Source organism: Strongylocentrotus purpuratus, unplaced genomic scaffold, assembly GCF_000002235.5.
Source record: "Strongylocentrotus purpuratus isolate Spur 01 unplaced genomic scaffold, Spur_5.0 spur5_scaffold_11, whole genome shotgun sequence".
NCBI lineage: Eukaryota > Metazoa > Echinodermata > Echinoidea > Camarodonta > Strongylocentrotidae > Strongylocentrotus > Strongylocentrotus purpuratus.
In genome coordinates, this window is record NW_022145596.1 from 4,986,260 (window position 1) to 5,002,494 (window position 16,235).

General features: G+C 37.5%; 1 protein-coding gene across 4 annotated transcripts in view; it reads left to right on the forward strand.

Moving 5' to 3' along the window:
• Positions 1 to 15,554, forward strand: part of LOC100892783 (neurofilament heavy polypeptide) — a 67,261-nt gene extending 51,707 nt beyond the window's left edge. For 2 of the 4 annotated variants that reach the window (XM_030980446.1, XM_030980444.1), the window contains 5 exons: positions 1,127 to 1,220; positions 7,941 to 8,697; positions 9,834 to 9,972; positions 11,017 to 11,055; positions 15,186 to 15,554. In XM_030980446.1, the coding sequence (XP_030836306.1) occupies positions 1,127 to 1,220; positions 7,941 to 8,697; positions 9,834 to 9,972; positions 11,017 to 11,055; positions 15,186 to 15,551 (1,395 nt within the window). In that variant the 3' untranslated portion in view covers positions 15,552 to 15,554. Of the gene's footprint in view, positions 1 to 1,126; positions 1,221 to 7,940; positions 8,698 to 9,833; positions 10,037 to 11,016; positions 11,056 to 15,185 lie in introns of all 4 variants that reach the window. The other 2 variants (XM_030980447.1, XM_030980445.1) reach the window with 2 other exon arrangements.
• The last annotated feature ends 681 nt before the right edge of the window (positions 15,555 to 16,235 follow it).

Sequence of the window (16,235 nt, forward strand, 5' to 3'; positions counted from 1 at the left end):
AATAAATAAGCTTATAGAAGATTTACCAAAAGTTTTTTTTAGTTGGTTTCCATGTCTTCACAATAATATACCCCCTCTCAAGAATAAAAGGTGGACTGCTTGACATTGTTACGGAGTGTACATTACAAGCTTGTGAGAGGACCTGTCAGCTCTACACCTGCATCCTGTCAAAGATTAGAAGGGGGAAGGAATCTCACGATTGGCCCCTTGTTGATCTATCAAGATGACACATATGAATGTAATACTTTGAAAAGAAACAGATACAGTTGACTGAATTTGTCATGCCCCTTGTAGAGTTGATTTTTTTTTTGTGCTTCTCGTAACTCAAGAATGACAGGTGAACCTGTTGAATCATTACCTTTGTTGAACACTTTTAGATGTAAGCTTTGATATGTCACATACTTAAGAAACAACTGAAACATAAATTGGGACAAATCAACTGCTTATGAAGTTACAAAACTTGGTAAGGGTATGAATGATTTAGTTGTATAACTGTTTAGTGATGTGTTGTTCTTGACAGCATAATACATGTAGGTCAAGATAGAGAAGGAAATGTATTATGAATAACAAGGGCCAGGATTTCTATGTTGATGATTGGAAGGCACTTGCTTATGTGACATTTTTTCTACAGTCAATTTCTATTGTTTGTTGAAATCCTAATCAAACACTATGGCCCGAATTCACAAAGGAGGTTTGTCGACAAACCAAGGTTTTTGTGCGTCACATGACGCGTTTTTACAAACCAGGTTTGTAAAAACCGCGTCAAAACGCGTCATATGACGTACAAAAACCTGGTTTGTCGACAAACCTTCCTTTGTGAATTCGGGCCAATATGTATATCTCACTCTACTCCTAACCCTTACCCTACACATAATTTAAACCTTAATCTTCACACAAGCTACAGTACTATATCTTTGAGCAAAACAAAAGAAGCCCAGAACAAATGTCACAGAGCAAATACATGTCTCAGATCCTTTTTTCAATCGCTGCATTTTATTTTTATAACTTGGATAATGTTTATTTTTATAAGATACAATCCTCTCTTTGTTGTTGACTACAAACGTGTGGAATGTATATTAATAATTCATCTTTCTTCTTTCTTTCCTCTCATTCTTTCTCTCTACAGAAGCGGTCCAGCAGCCGACTTGATGATGCCCCCTCCCCCATAGCAGAAGAGCCCACTACCCCCACAAAGAGTCCCACCCCTCTTGATCTTGACAGTGAGTTACCTTTCCCTGGTGTGGCGCTCTCTATGAGCTCCACCCAGCAACATTCCAATGGCTCCTCTTCCAAACCCAAGGCCGCCAAGGGCCTGGGACCCATGGTCCTCCCTCCCCTGCCCCCGTTTGGCCCCAAAGGTAGTAGAAGTAGGAAGATAGAATCTACACCCGCAACAGATATTCTATCCACCAACTCTGATTTCCCCTCTGATAGTGCAATATTTCCCACCAAGGGAGCTCAGAGTGTAAGTGAGAAGAGTAGGATAGATGTGATAGAAAATCAAAAGAACGGTAATGACGTAAAAAGGGAAAAGGGTAGGCACGAAGATATAGATAAGTTGCTAGATGTAGACCCAGCGTTGTTTGGGGATGATGAAAAGTTAAGGGAAGCCGATAGTACTAAGAAGGTGGGAGGGGGTGAAGGGAAAGGTGAGATGAATTTCGAGCTCGAGGGAGACGGTTTAGGGTTGATGGACGCTGATATATTTGGCGAAGGAGATGGAGAGATGGGAGAAGGGTTGGGGATCGCCAGCCTGGATCTCCTAGTCGATCTTCCTGATCCCCTGGATCTGGGGAAGAACATGTTCGGGGTGGAGACGATCATGGAGGAAGACGAAGAGGAGGAGATGAGAGAGGAGTTGGAGGAGGGAAGCGACGACTTCCTGGAGGACGAGTCGTCGGTGGAAGAAGTGGAAGAAGAAGAGAAGGAAAGAGTGAAAGTAGGAACGGTTGCAGCCATGATTAATAGTGTTGAAGGAGAGATTAGGAAAAGTCCACCAGAAGAGAGGAGGAGGAAAGGTAAAGAGATGATAATGGAGAAGAAGAAGAAAGAAGAGGTAGAGGATGCTAAAATGGAAGATGAAGTACAGGTTACAAAGAATGATGAGCTCAGTAGCTCTGTGAAAGAAGATAAAGCTGAGATGCCGTCCGCTCATGCAGTCAAGAGCATGACGGATGATCACGTTGCCATGGATACGGATAAAGATGATGATAATGATATTAATGATAGTAATTATCCAGGAATCAATGGAAGGCTCCCCTCAGCTGAGGACTCTGTAATGGGCTCCGTCAAGTTGACCTGTGAAGGTAAAAAAAGTTTTGAATTTGTGCCACAAACTTCGTACGAAAATCAAGAGTGTTCTGTCAAACATCCATGTGTAGTAGGTGTGTCTCGTCTTCCCATTAATTCTGTGCACCCTCTTCCCATCCCCATCCCTCGAATCATGACATCCGCCCGCATGCATGGCCTTGCAGTCAATAACACTAGCTCTCATCATGAGGCAGAAGGGGGAGTATTCATGATTTGCGAAAAGAGTAAGGTCAGATGCTTTCTCCAAAATTTATAGTTTTCCTAAAGATTTTCATGAATTGAATGGAATTTATTTATTATCCACTAAAAAATGGAAATGTGTTGCTCACTGGTATTACAAACAATGTACACAATTATACAAATTATGAATCATAACTAAATAACAACAAATAGAAGATTAAGCAGGCTTTTGTTATATTGTTATAGAAGAAGAACCTAAACATTAAAATGAACCTAAACTTACTCAAGATTTTGTATAGTTATGTTTTTAGAAGCAGCTAATTGCTTACTGTCATTTTATTTCTATTTTTAGTTTATTTGCTTGTCCCTCTGTGATACCGATACATTAAAGAAACAAAATTAATCATATTAAATAAAGTCATTGACAATATAAAGCATTGATTGACAAAAATGTAACCTATTTGAGATAATCTTACGGTAATACTAAATTTGTTAAATATATGTTTAAATTTAAACTGGTACATCGCAAATTATAGAGTATCCCCCCTATCTGTGTATTATTTTTGTATTACATATATCTTGATTGTCTGTGCTCGTTCTTTTCTTTTCTCTGATTTCTGAGTAAACTTTTGTTAACTCATTTTTGTCAAGCCTCTTGTTCCTGTATCTCAATTTCTTTTCTTTTTTTCTACTCTTGAAAATGTTTCAGCAAAGTCCATCATCTTGTAAGGCAGCATTGTAAGGGTGATTTATTCCCTACCTGCCCCAACCCTTTCCACTGCTTTAAGGAGAATCAGAGTAGAATTTTCTCTGGGAAATATGGTTGCTATTTAGACTGATTCTTGGTGTATGTTTAAATCTGCCAATACAATGTAAGCTCTTCAAATCCTTTCCATACTTTGTCGTCAATCCAGTTGAAGATTCTTAGGGATTTTATAAGATTATCAGCTGGGGCCATGGCATCTGAAAAAGGAATCAAACTTCTGCTAAGCGAGTGTTTTGCTTATTACATTAAGTCACATTTCACCTAAAATCAGAGTTTGTCTAAAAAAAAAAATAATTAAATGCTGCATACGTGTGTCTTGAAATTGTTTTGAGAAAACAAAAATCCTGCTGAGTGAGTTGTATTTGCATCGCTTCAAATCACATTAAAAACAATTAATTCACTCATCATGGTCTTGAAAGTGAAAAATTGCAGCATCACTAAAAAATCCTCCCTTTTGTCATTGATTATTGCTCTTAATTTTGTTTAAAACTCAAGCATTTGATTGCAAATACTACAACGTACATCCTCCAACAAGCCCTTTAAAGATTTGTTAGAATTTGTTTGGTGCTGGCTTTAATCGGAAACCTTGATTTTGATCTCCAAGTGGGGAATGAGCAATATGCTGTAAAAGGAAAGGAAAGGAGGGCTTATTAAATACTTCCGCTATTGGGCTACCTGAAGGCTTTACCAGTTTGACATGTTCAAGGTTATGTTTTTGCTGATTGGAAAAAATAACATATAGGTAAAGCCAGGACAGGATTCATTGGCATGAGTGGGATGTCTTGGTTGCTATGGTGATAGTGACTTGACCAGTTTGAAAGATTATCAATCCCTTGCAATATTCTCTTCATTTTACATGCAGAGCCTATAAATCCATGGCCATTTGGTATATGGTATAGTACGAGACAAAAATAAAAAATATTGTCTGCTGTCAAATTTGATATCAACCAATATGACGTGTAGGAAGTGCTGTATGAAGACAACAACTTAGAGGCAGATTTTGTCAAAGGGAACTATTTTGGTCAGACTATGACATTGAATAAACTTCACACTACACTATAGTTGCGTGGTATTATGACATTTTTCTTTAGGTTCGCACTTGAAACATGATCAAAATATGTTTCAATCAATATATATAAGATTTTCACAACTTTGGGATATTTAGGTTAACAGTTATTGGTGAGTAATCAGTTTTGTGGCTACCGGTACCCCTCCTTTTGAAGATATATTTTGTATTCTTCATGAAAAAATATTTTGTATCCTTCATGAAAAATAGCAATTCATCAACATCACCTGCGATAACAGCTGCATCGTTCGCTAAAAGCATCATTTATCATCACCATTCAAATCTTCTTTAGAAATGAATGTATATCATTGTCTCAGAACATTTATTAAAATAATAAATGTGACCAGCTAACATGACATTTTTTGTTCTAAGAAGAAGTGTATCTTTAGGATAAGAAGTACGAGTTCATTATCAAGGGCTACCTTTGAAATTCCAATTAGACATGGCAATTTTATGCATAAGAGATTTGGGAGTTACTATCGTAAACTGCCTGTGGTCTCCTTCCCTTTAATTTCAATTGCCTCCATGAAAATAGTGTTTCCATTTGCCGCATCATAGCTTACATATACTTGCATCATAAATTGCCTTTATTTTCATCTGATTTTATTAGAAAATGTTCATCCAGCATTCATCTTTCAATTACCCCCAAATTTCTGTCTACTCTTAGTTTCTTTCATTTTCATGTTGAATGTATTTCATTATAAGGCTACAAATGGCTCTCCATAATATTTAAGTCCAACTTAGAATCTTTGTAAAAACACCCCCCAGGAATTTTGTTTCATACTATGTATCCATGTTTGGATTTCAGAGTCCAATTTTGATGGCATACAGTTGAACACAGTGTCAAAACAGTAACCACTTAGATGATATCATTCTGTCCGAAAAGGGACACCTGTTGTTTGTTTAGTTCTATTTCTTATACTTCTTATACAAGGGAGGTTTAAATTACAAAAAGTTGGTGGTCTTACTTTCTTTGACCTTGACCCGACAGGGACACTGACTCAAAATCATGCAGAGGCTGGTACATGTACCTGTTCCGCAGACTTCCTTTGGTCTTATCTTGCACTTTATGGCAAGAAGTCTCCCAGTCAATTATTAGGTCGAAAATCGATCTTGACATTTACTAATTGTCAAGGTTGTAACCCAGACAAACTTAATGAGCTCTGGCGTACGGTGTCTGAGAATGTTGAATACATGTAGTTTTGAGTACAGTCAAGTATAGCTCGGTGCAGCCATTTTGAGATTGGTCAGGTCAGTATTGAAAACTAAAAGCTCCTCTATAAAGTGTTGGGAGCCTCAAAAATTTGATGGCAAAGTTTCACTTAAATTGTATCATATTGAGAAAAGGATGTCATTTAAGACACTCTTTGGCACAGATTTCCCAATTTACCAATGGTAAATGGTAATGGTATTCGGGTCCATTCTCCCAAATGCTGAGGATTTAGATTTGATTTGAAAACTCTAAAAAGGAGATCTGTTTTATCGTATGAATTTAGGGGAAGGGATAATTATCAGAAATGTCCCTGGAAGAAAAAATAAAAGAGATGGTTGCATATTCAATCTTTATTGGCTACTCCTTGACAAATGCATAAGTGGTATTATCATTTCAAAATGTTCTTGTACTAATGTATTCCTTGTATTTACATGTAGATGATTGAAACTATTGAAACTAAACTTTCCTTTTAAGATGCTTCTTGACTCATTCTCTTATAGAGGTCAGTTTAGTTTATTACACTCATAAAGATTAGAGATGGTTTAGAGAATAGAGATCAAGTTTTATTTAGCCAGGATATGCCCTAGCAGGCCTATGACTAGTTGCTTGTATGTACTTTGTCAAGGTAGTTGTCATTGATAGGTCCCCACCTTAGGCTATTCCCACACCACGAAATACCAAATAGTTGGACAAGCATTTTTAACAATACTAACAACTAAGAAGGCATCCATATCCGGGAGGATGGAGGGGGGGGGGGGGTACTCACATATTAAAAGATATGGGGATGTGCCGCATCTAATGGGTCGCTTTTCACACAAAAATCCTAGAATGGTTCCCATTTTTACCAAAATATCACTAAACATGGGTCCTTTTTTCCAACATTTCCAATATTTTGGGGTATTTGCATGGCGAACACCCCAAAATTGTGGGAAATGGGCCTATATTTTGAGCAAAATCTGCCAAAACCGACCCTTGAAAATGGATAGGGGTTCGAGACTTGAGCGGCACTCCCCCTCCAAACCAAATCTGAGTACATCCCCCCCCCCCCCTCCTTTGGGTCCGTATCAAGCCTCAAAAGACTTTTGATCAGGTTCATCAAATACATCATGGAACATAAGCAAGAATGAGTAAAGTTTGTAACTGTAAGCTACAATGGATGTGTTTGGGTTGGGATAGGTGACGTTGGAAGCTTGGCTTTCACTGGATTCTTATCTACATTGCTCAACCAGCTAATTCGTACAGCATCAAATACTCTCATCTGTATTAATGCATGATGTTGGTTACTGAAGAAAAGATAAAAATTGATTGTGGTTTGTATAATACAAAATCTTCTTGTATGATGTAACTTGGATTAGGAGTTGCAGCAAAGGTAAGTGAGCTTCAACAACAAAAAGTTCTCGCCTCCAAATGGAATCTCCTACCTCATCAAGCTGCTATTTCTATGAAACTTGAATTTTCTATCAGAATAAGTCCAACTAAAGCATGCATAGTACATGTACATTTACCATCTCATAGCATGTGTCTATAGTAGTTAGCATGTTGTTGTTTTTGTTTCTTCAGGAGTCGTTCTGGGAGAATGTAAGGGTAGCTTTGGCAAGCCTCTTTGTTTGGGTGGTTAGGTATCGGTCTAAGATCAACTTGCAAAGTGGGGTTCACGGTTATTACTGACTTGATTGTGCCTTGAAATAAAGCAGTGGGCCTATGGCAGAAATGGTTGAAGGAGATATCATTCTGTATGATCAGGGTAAAATGACAGTTCACTTTTCAGTGGCTATCGCGTCAGTATACTTGTTATATTAAAGTGAAGTTTGATTAAATTGCAAAGTCAGAAACACAAATGGGGACGGGGGGGGGGGGGGGGGGAGCAACATTTCATAATAAAGTAGCTGAATAGTGATCTTTAACATATTTTTCTTATGAATAGAATACTGGTAGATGAAATGATAATTGACAAATTTGTTGTACATGTTCATGTAACAAATTGGGTTGTCTTTTCCTGTCAGCTCATTACACAGATATCTTCTTGTATTTAGTCATCTTAAAAATACTTCAGTATGATACGTACATGTAAGCTGTAGAGAAAAGTATTTCTGAGATACACAGGCATCAATTTTAAACTGATTAATTTTTTATCTTGGTAATGATTGAGACAGCATTTTGAAATTTACTTTGAAAATACGATATATCTTAGAACCTTAAAACCCACCCATCCTGAGCCCATTATAATTTAGTAGTGCATGTCTAGCACCTTACGATTTGATTCTATCATTCTGCTGGGTGCATAAAGGATGTTAACTCTAAATGAGAGTATAACATCCTTCTGGCTCTAGCAGATGATACATGTATATTTTTGTTGATTGAATGTCATACGTTATTTTGCAAAATATATTTGTTTCTTTCATTAGATGAGGAGAAGGGAGACACGCCCAAGAAAGATGCAGTACCCGTCGTCATCATTGAGTCCCCATCTTCAGATGACCTCAAGTCCACCCTTGAGGGTGACTCCCAGGGAGAGTTGGGACAGGAGGAGGAGGAGGAAGAGGAGGAGCCCATGATCCTTCCTCAGATTCCCAAAGAGGTCATCATCATCATGAAGGATGACCCACCCAAGAAGGATGATACCAAGAAGGAACCTGAGAAGGAGGCGAAGCCCAGCACCCCAACCACACCCGTACCACCAACAACACCGGTAGAGACCAATGCCCCAGAGGAGGATGCAGCTGCTGCATCACCACCACCACCTGAGATGAAGAAGAAAGAGGAGGTGGAGAAGGAGAGCGCAGAGACGGAGAAAGACGTGGAGGAGAAGAAGGAAGAGGCGGATGCCGTCGAGGAGAGACGGTTGAGTGTGGCTGCAAGCAAGGCTCTCTTCGAAGCCAGAATCCCCGCTGGTACGGAGCCCACCAAATCAAGCAATAAGGGGGTTGTCAATGGCAACGGTACGCACAAGGCAGAAGCGAGGCGATCCAGTCAACCTATCGAGGCAGTTCCGGAGACCAAAGCTGAAGCAGACACCAAGCTGTCAGAGAAGGAAGAGAAGAAAGTGGAGAAGAAAGAGGAGAAGGAAGATGGGAACGAGGAGGAGGAACCTGTCTTCACAGATAAGGAGGAAGCTGAAGAGTCTAAAGAGGAACCAGTCAGTCTCAGAGACAGAATCTCAAAGTAAGGGAGAGAAAAAATTAGTGTTGGTGCTTTTTTAGTTGTATTTGCCCAATGTTGCCAATTGAGACAATGAGCACACATGTACAATGTCATTAAAGATTTTGTTTTACTTGGTATTGTATTCAGATGTAAACCTTTCAGCGTTTAAAATATCAAGTAAATTTAACTTTTGATGTCAAGTTATGTTCATTATTCTATTGAAAGTACGAAGTTAAACATTAATCACAAAGTTAACATCTACAAAAAATCTTGTACTTGCCCATGGTGTAATAACATGCATATGCAATATACTTCCATGCCACTTTTGATATTAAGCGAACATGTGCATCCAATATGTGCTAATCTTGTTCCCAGACTATGCAATCAGCTATAATTTTCTGTTAATGTCAAGGAGAACAAATTCTATATTTTATGATAATGTTTAATGCTTTTAATTAAAGCCAACTATGAAAACTTAATCTAATTAACTTTTTAGTTTATTTTTAATCGGCATGGAAGAGAGGAATAATGATTTAATACATGCTTATTCAGTTGATTCTTTGTCATGTTATAGGGGCACAGTAGATTGAGTAAAGGTCGGTTGAACCTGTGGTTATGAGGGCCTTTGGAGTTTACAGTCCACCATGTAGTTGTTACACAGTCCACAATTAAGATCTGAACCCGTTTTGTCTTTTTATACGTCTTTGGTCCTGGTGGGGCATATCTTGATTATATTCCTACTAGCCTTTGGGAGATGCAGAACACCAAAGCTTCCTGTGTCCTCTGGAATGGCTGACTCAGAAATAATTTGTCTAAATAATATATATATTTTTCTATAATATTTATTTTAAAAAAATTAAAAATTGTCTAAAGAGGCTTTTTGTTAACCTTGACCTACCTGAATTTAACGAAAGAGAATTACCCCTTTTTCACTATACTAGAAAAGATGGAGGGATTTTCATAGGAAAATTACAGAGTATCTTGTGGTACACCCAGTGATTATTATCACCTGGAGAATCTAAATATTTACATTTCTGTGCAGACTATACAGCTAGTCTTGATCACTGGGAGTTATTAAAGCATGACCCTTTCTTAAGAAAATGATGTGTTCTTTAAAAAGTTTGTGATTTCTTTTCATCTCCCATCAAAATTTTCAGGTACCAAAACCTAGCCACCAAGACGTCAGTGAAGGGCCTAACAGCCCATGTCGGGACGCGAAGCAGCCCCTCAAAGCAGAGACCAGCCTCGACCAGTAACATCGAGAACAAGGACTCGCCCAAGAAGTTTGCCCCAAAGGTGAAAGACGATATTTCCTCCACAACTGACACACTAGACTTGGTAGACCAGCCTAAGACCAGAGGTATAGGTGGTACCCACTAAGGCATGGTCTGCAGGCATTTTGGAATAAGGGCCTGGTGCATGAGTCTGTTTTGTGCATATTGAAGATTCAGGTTGTTTTATTAAACAGGGGAAATGGTTTGTACATTTTTTTGGTCGAACAAATTTATACCAAAATCATAGCAGTGAAATTCAAGTCCTTCATGTTGCACATCAATTCATAGTATTTCTTTCAAATAGATACAAGATGTTCCCAATTTTGGGGGGTAACAAGAGTTTTAAAAATAATTAAATAACAAAATACAAACAAAATGGGATTTCTTTAAATCAATTTTTATGAGCATTGTCAATCTGTTAATATAAATAATCTCATCAAATTTTGCTGGGGGAGGGGAGGGGGGGCACATGAATGAAATGTATGCACAGTTTTTGTTGTTTCATCCTCCCCCAAATCTTTCAATGAAGACCTTCAACCTGTGCTCTTCTACATCTTCCTTCAAATTACACCATCAGAAAATGTCACTGGTAAACAGGAAAGGGTTTATGTTAAGGTAGGGAGTTAGGAGAGAGAGGGGGTGATAGACAAAAAGGGTGTTCTGCCCTATGGATACCATACAAAAATAATGGTGAAATATTTAGTGAAGTATTTGCATTTTCCCTTGAGTTCCTTGTGGTATGGTATGCATGCACATTAATTCCTGTTTTGTATTTTCAGTCTAAGTGCATGTAATCTATTATTGAGTCCAACCATCTTTCCTACTAGATTATATCTATCCATCAGTTTATATATCAATCAATTGTCTATGCATGTAATGCACTAATCTATTGTACCTACGTGTACCTACCTCTATCCTTTTCTCCATTAATTTGCCCTAATGTGTACTTACTTAATATTGCCTTTTCATCTTTTATGTGTCTGTTTTGATTTGGGGTCTGTCTACTTGTCTTAAAAATTCCATTTATTGAGAAAAAATATCTTACTTCAATTTGCATGTTTGTCAGGACATGGATTTATCTGTGGAGAATTCAGAAAGACATGTGGTAAGAAATAATGAAACGCAAAAACTTTACTGCCACTTCAATTTAAGCTTTGCAATAAAAATGAGCTCTTAATTACAAATATGTGTTAATGGTATCTGTTTCTTACAAAGCCCCTTTAACAGCAAACTAATCCGAGTGCTGAAACAAAATGGTGTAGAATTTCAATGCATACAAGCTTACGAGCTAACAAGACTAGGGTGGCGGCCTGTTAGGCACTCGCAATCATTATGAAAAAGGGATTATGTTTTCCCTCCATCTATCCAATGTATTTATTTGTCTGTTCAGTGGCTTTTTATCTTTCTATATATGTATGTACTAATTATCTGCATTTACTTGTAAATCTCTCTCTTTACTATTTTGTTATCATGACTTTGCAGGAAATGTGAATGTTTCCTGGCATTTGCCATTTTTGGGGCGAAATACCTTGATTTCTAGTGTCAATGTTTGTTTTACCTGTTCATGTGCAGTACAGCTTTTCAACGCCATAATCTCTTGCCTCTCCATAATCTGGCTTTAATCGTGCGCTCACATCTTTCTCTTATCATTCATTGTCTGCATCTTTCTCCCTCTCTCACCTCACCGGTCTTGTTTTTTCCAAATCTCTCGATGAAACCTCACTCTTCCCGCTCTAACTGGAATGCTATTTTGTGGCAATACTTCCTGGGAAAATGCTAGCATTGCATGAGTCACCCTGGATGTCATTCTTCACAGATTGAAAGAAAATAATTCAAGAGGGATTACTTCTAAACATGAGGAACTATACCTGAAAAATATCTCTGCCTTTAAAGGGATCTGGTAACTTTGTCTTAGATCCTTTAGAAATAATCCTTGATTTAGCTCATGCTGCAATGATAATTATAAACCTTTAGGTCAGTCAGGAACTCCATGACTTTTACAAGCCGATCGCCTGTCTGATTATCAAGATATTAATGATTGGAGTTACAAATTTTAAAAACCGTTCGCTGAACGGTTTTCATAACACTACAGTCTATTGGGGAAAACGAGTATGGTAAAACTGGTCACTCAAAGATTTTTATTTTTTTGAGGCACTTCTTGATCATTTTTAAGCGCAATTTTTATAGGGCTTCAATATTACACCATATCACAGACACTGGTAACATGTAGGACCGTGTATCTCAGATTATTTAACATTGTTAAACGATCCCTTTAATAGTAACAAAGCCATACAATACAGAATGAATGGCTTTGTTACTACTGTATTTCACTGCTGATTGTGGTTAATAAGAAGTGCATATTCATGCAAAAGATTCAAGCATTGAAAAACTATGGAATGCAAGCTAGGTACAAAATATGTTTTGTAATCTCTCGATAAGCACAAATCTTTGGGACTTTGCTCTCGAAGTAAACAGGAAGAAGCATTTTATTTTTTAAATGATCCATTAGTGATGTTGAGGAAAAAATGCTTCTTGAACACAATGGATGCAGTGATTCACAATGAAATAAATTTGATCTGATTGAAAAAAATTGGTGACATCACCCCATTGTACAATGTAGGATACATAACGAAGGCAAAGCCTCATTGTCAATACGACACAAGGTCCTACTTTTCACATAGTTGCTTATCTATTAAGTTTAATTTTAGTTTGTCCAGGATGTTAGGTGGTGCCTTGGAGAATTAGTTTACTTATTTAATCACCTGTTGAATGCAATTAAACCACAAGAATAGAGAGACAAAATGAAAAGGAATCACTTGTCTCGTTTCTAGAAACTACAGTTTTAAGTGAGTCGTGCATGTCAAATGCTGGAAATATTCAGGATTCTTTCTACATTAAGACATTTTTACAGTGGATTTTTTAAGGGTTGATTAGTGGTGCATACAAAATCAAATACACATACATGTATGTTTTCCAGTGGCTTGGTAACATACCAGGGTTCGGCCCCAAGTAATTTTTTAATTTTTTATTCTCATTTGTGGATTTAACCTTTCACCGTAATAGGCTGCAATGTTGTTCTTGCCAGCAAACTCACAAATACATGTTGAATTCCATGAATATTTGTGTTCTATCATTACCAGAATTTAAGATGAACATTTGCAATAAACAACTTAAAAGAAAACAAATAATGTTTACAAACTTGTTTCTGAACATCAAATATTTTTCCCTCAGGCCCTTTACAAATTATTAGATGATAAAAATAAATATTAAAAAAGTGGGAATGTGCAAGGGGGGGTTATTTGAAGGCCTACATGTATATAGTATTTCAGTTATGTGAAGTAAAATTGCCCCAAGCAAGTAGGTCTTGTCTCATCAAATCTCATTTCGGGGTATTCAAGTTTTCAATTGAGGATGTACACATACATGTACAAGAGATTCTGACTTATATCCACAATAACAATAGTTTGAACTATAAGACCGGAAGACAAGCCCCCATAATGGGGTTAATCCATTTTTGCCCAAGTTCAGTTAGAGGGCGGTGTACTCAGCTCTTAGGTAGAATGTTGACAATGACATGGGATCCACATTGTGTGACAGAAAGAGGAAGACTGGAAACACATCTCGCTAGTGTAATTGGCACTGACAGCGAGTCACAAGACAGAGATCATGTGGTAGAGAAGTGACTACCACTCCTTCCCTTCTTAACCCTCATACTCCCAACATTAATCTGGTACATTGCTTTTAAATGCAAAGGCTAGATTTGTCTGGATCTCTTGGGTTTATGGTTGATGATCTTATTCCTATCTAACTTTTGAATATTAAGCTTATAATTAGGGCATTATCTGTTGTACTTGAGGAAATACCAATTAGATTAAGATTAAAAGAACCTCAAAAACGATGCTCACACCGACATTTAGCAAGACAGTTTATGCTTAGAATGTATTAAAGGAAATACCGGTACTGTGTGGTGAACTGGCATTTTTTCCTTGGACAATTGTTCCAGCCTATATTTTGTCAAAGCTGTAGGGTTAGGGTTGGGGTGACGGTTGCAATTGGGTTTTAGGTAAGGTTTAATGGTAGGGTTAGGGTTAGGTATAGCTTTGGGTCCAGGGTTAAAGTTAGTGTAGGGTCTTGACCCAGCTAGAGTAATTCTTGCTGGAGTAAATCTGTGTTGTATAACCACCTGCCTAGGCCCCTCACATAACATTTACATTAAATCAGGTCTCATGAATTCTTTTTGCAATCAGTCATGCAAATACATGAATGTGGCTTTGTTAAACCAGTACATACTATTTATGCAAGCCCAAGATAACATTTTGCTGGAATCTAAGGGAAGTATTAGGTTAGTGGGTTAATGATATAAGGTACCACAGAAGGAATTACTGCCTTTTCAAGTATCAGTGATTAGTTGTTGTTGTTGTTGTTTTCTAAAGGCATGAATACAATTAAGGAAAGAGCAGCTGCAACACTAACAAAAGAGGAAATGAGATGTGTTATTAACACAACTAATAATATATCTTTTTTTAAATTTGAAACAGGAACAGAATATCAAAATCATTTAGTATCATTTTATAATCACAAATATATGTTTTGATATATAGTATCAACGCCAAGTTTCAGGATGTAAAAGCATATGCAGCTAGGCTTGGACGGCAAATGCATTATTTATAAAAAATACCCTCCATACTATATCCATCAGTTTATTCTAAAAATGCTCCAACATGCCCCCACCCCCTCAAACAATATTTGATTGATGCCCCTGTCATGTTCTTTGTGCCAATTTAATTAATTAATTCTTATGTTGATCATTACAATATTATAAATGATTTGCTATTAAAATTAATGTCAATGACATTCAACAGACTGCGAGGGCATGTTGAATCATGTTATGCATGGTAATTACATGTACATGTGTACATTGCATGACTTTGAGTAGGTAAATGGAATGTGCATATTGTTTGTATAGTCTGCATTGCGTGACACAGATTTATCACATGAGGGCATTGTTTGTGGGAGGGGGAAGTGGAGGGGAGGGATAGTAAATCTTTAGAGAGATTCAGAGTGAGTTTGCTTTGTGAATATGCTGCTGGTATTCTATACAAGCTAGTGACTGTTAATAATGCATGATAATCGTAGCTGAAACACATAAATGATGGTTGGACCTCTAATTTCATTAATTTCAAGTCAAAACAAAAACATTAATCTTCTATATCTCATACTTTTCCTGCTGCCTAGGTTCCGTCAAAGCCCTCATCAACAAGTTCCAACAAACCCAGCGGGTCAACGGCAACGACAACCGAACCCTCCAAAGCGTCCATTAATCCCTCATCATCCTCGACATCGACGACCACCACCACATCAACCACCCGCAAGCCCCTCCAACCCAAGATCGATCGCTGCATGGTGTGTGATAAGGCCGTCTACCCCAACGAGTCAAGCAAGTTTGAAGGTCGCGTCTTCCATCGGACTTGCCAGAAGTGCTGCGAATGCAGCCGAACTTTGACCCTGTGGAACCTGGATATCGCTGATGATCACCTCTACTGCAAGCAGCATGGCACAGTGGTGAAAAACAACCAACTCAAAGAGAAACTCATCATTTGATAACAAGGACCAACTCTGCCCTCTCTCTCGTCAACTTTGTCCCTCATCCCTCTTAAAGCTGCTTGACCTAGACTAGATTTTCAGTGTCAAAGACATGATGATTATTGAATAAATACTAGCTATCATTAGGTTAAAGAGTGCTAACAAAAATATCTACCATGTTGATAACTTTTATTGAACATCTGCCTTTGCACATGAACACACTAGAATGCACATGTTTCAGCTTGCTTTGCAGACTGGGTAGCACTTGTGGACTTGCCAAATTTTTAATTTACAATGGTTGCAGAAATGTTTCTTTTTTCACACCCTTCTTAGTAGAGGGATAACTGATGTATAGCAATTTGCTTGACTGATGTATGAATTTTAAAGATATGATTTAATCTGCACACGTACACAAAAATATATATATATATATATATATTACTTTCATCATGTATAACTTGTACCTGCATGTCAATTTCATGTATAATTCAAAGAGATCAATATTCAGCAAATTATTGCAATTATTTGTGGGGACCCACCATAATTTTTTAGAATAATTATTAAAGCAAACCACAATTTGCGAAACTACTAGTAAACAGAAATCACATTCAATGACTAAGCTGAAGACAGCTTTGGTATATTTAGTTTTTGGTTGAAAAAGACGACCATAGGATTAACCTGAAAACACATAGCTGTAGCCAT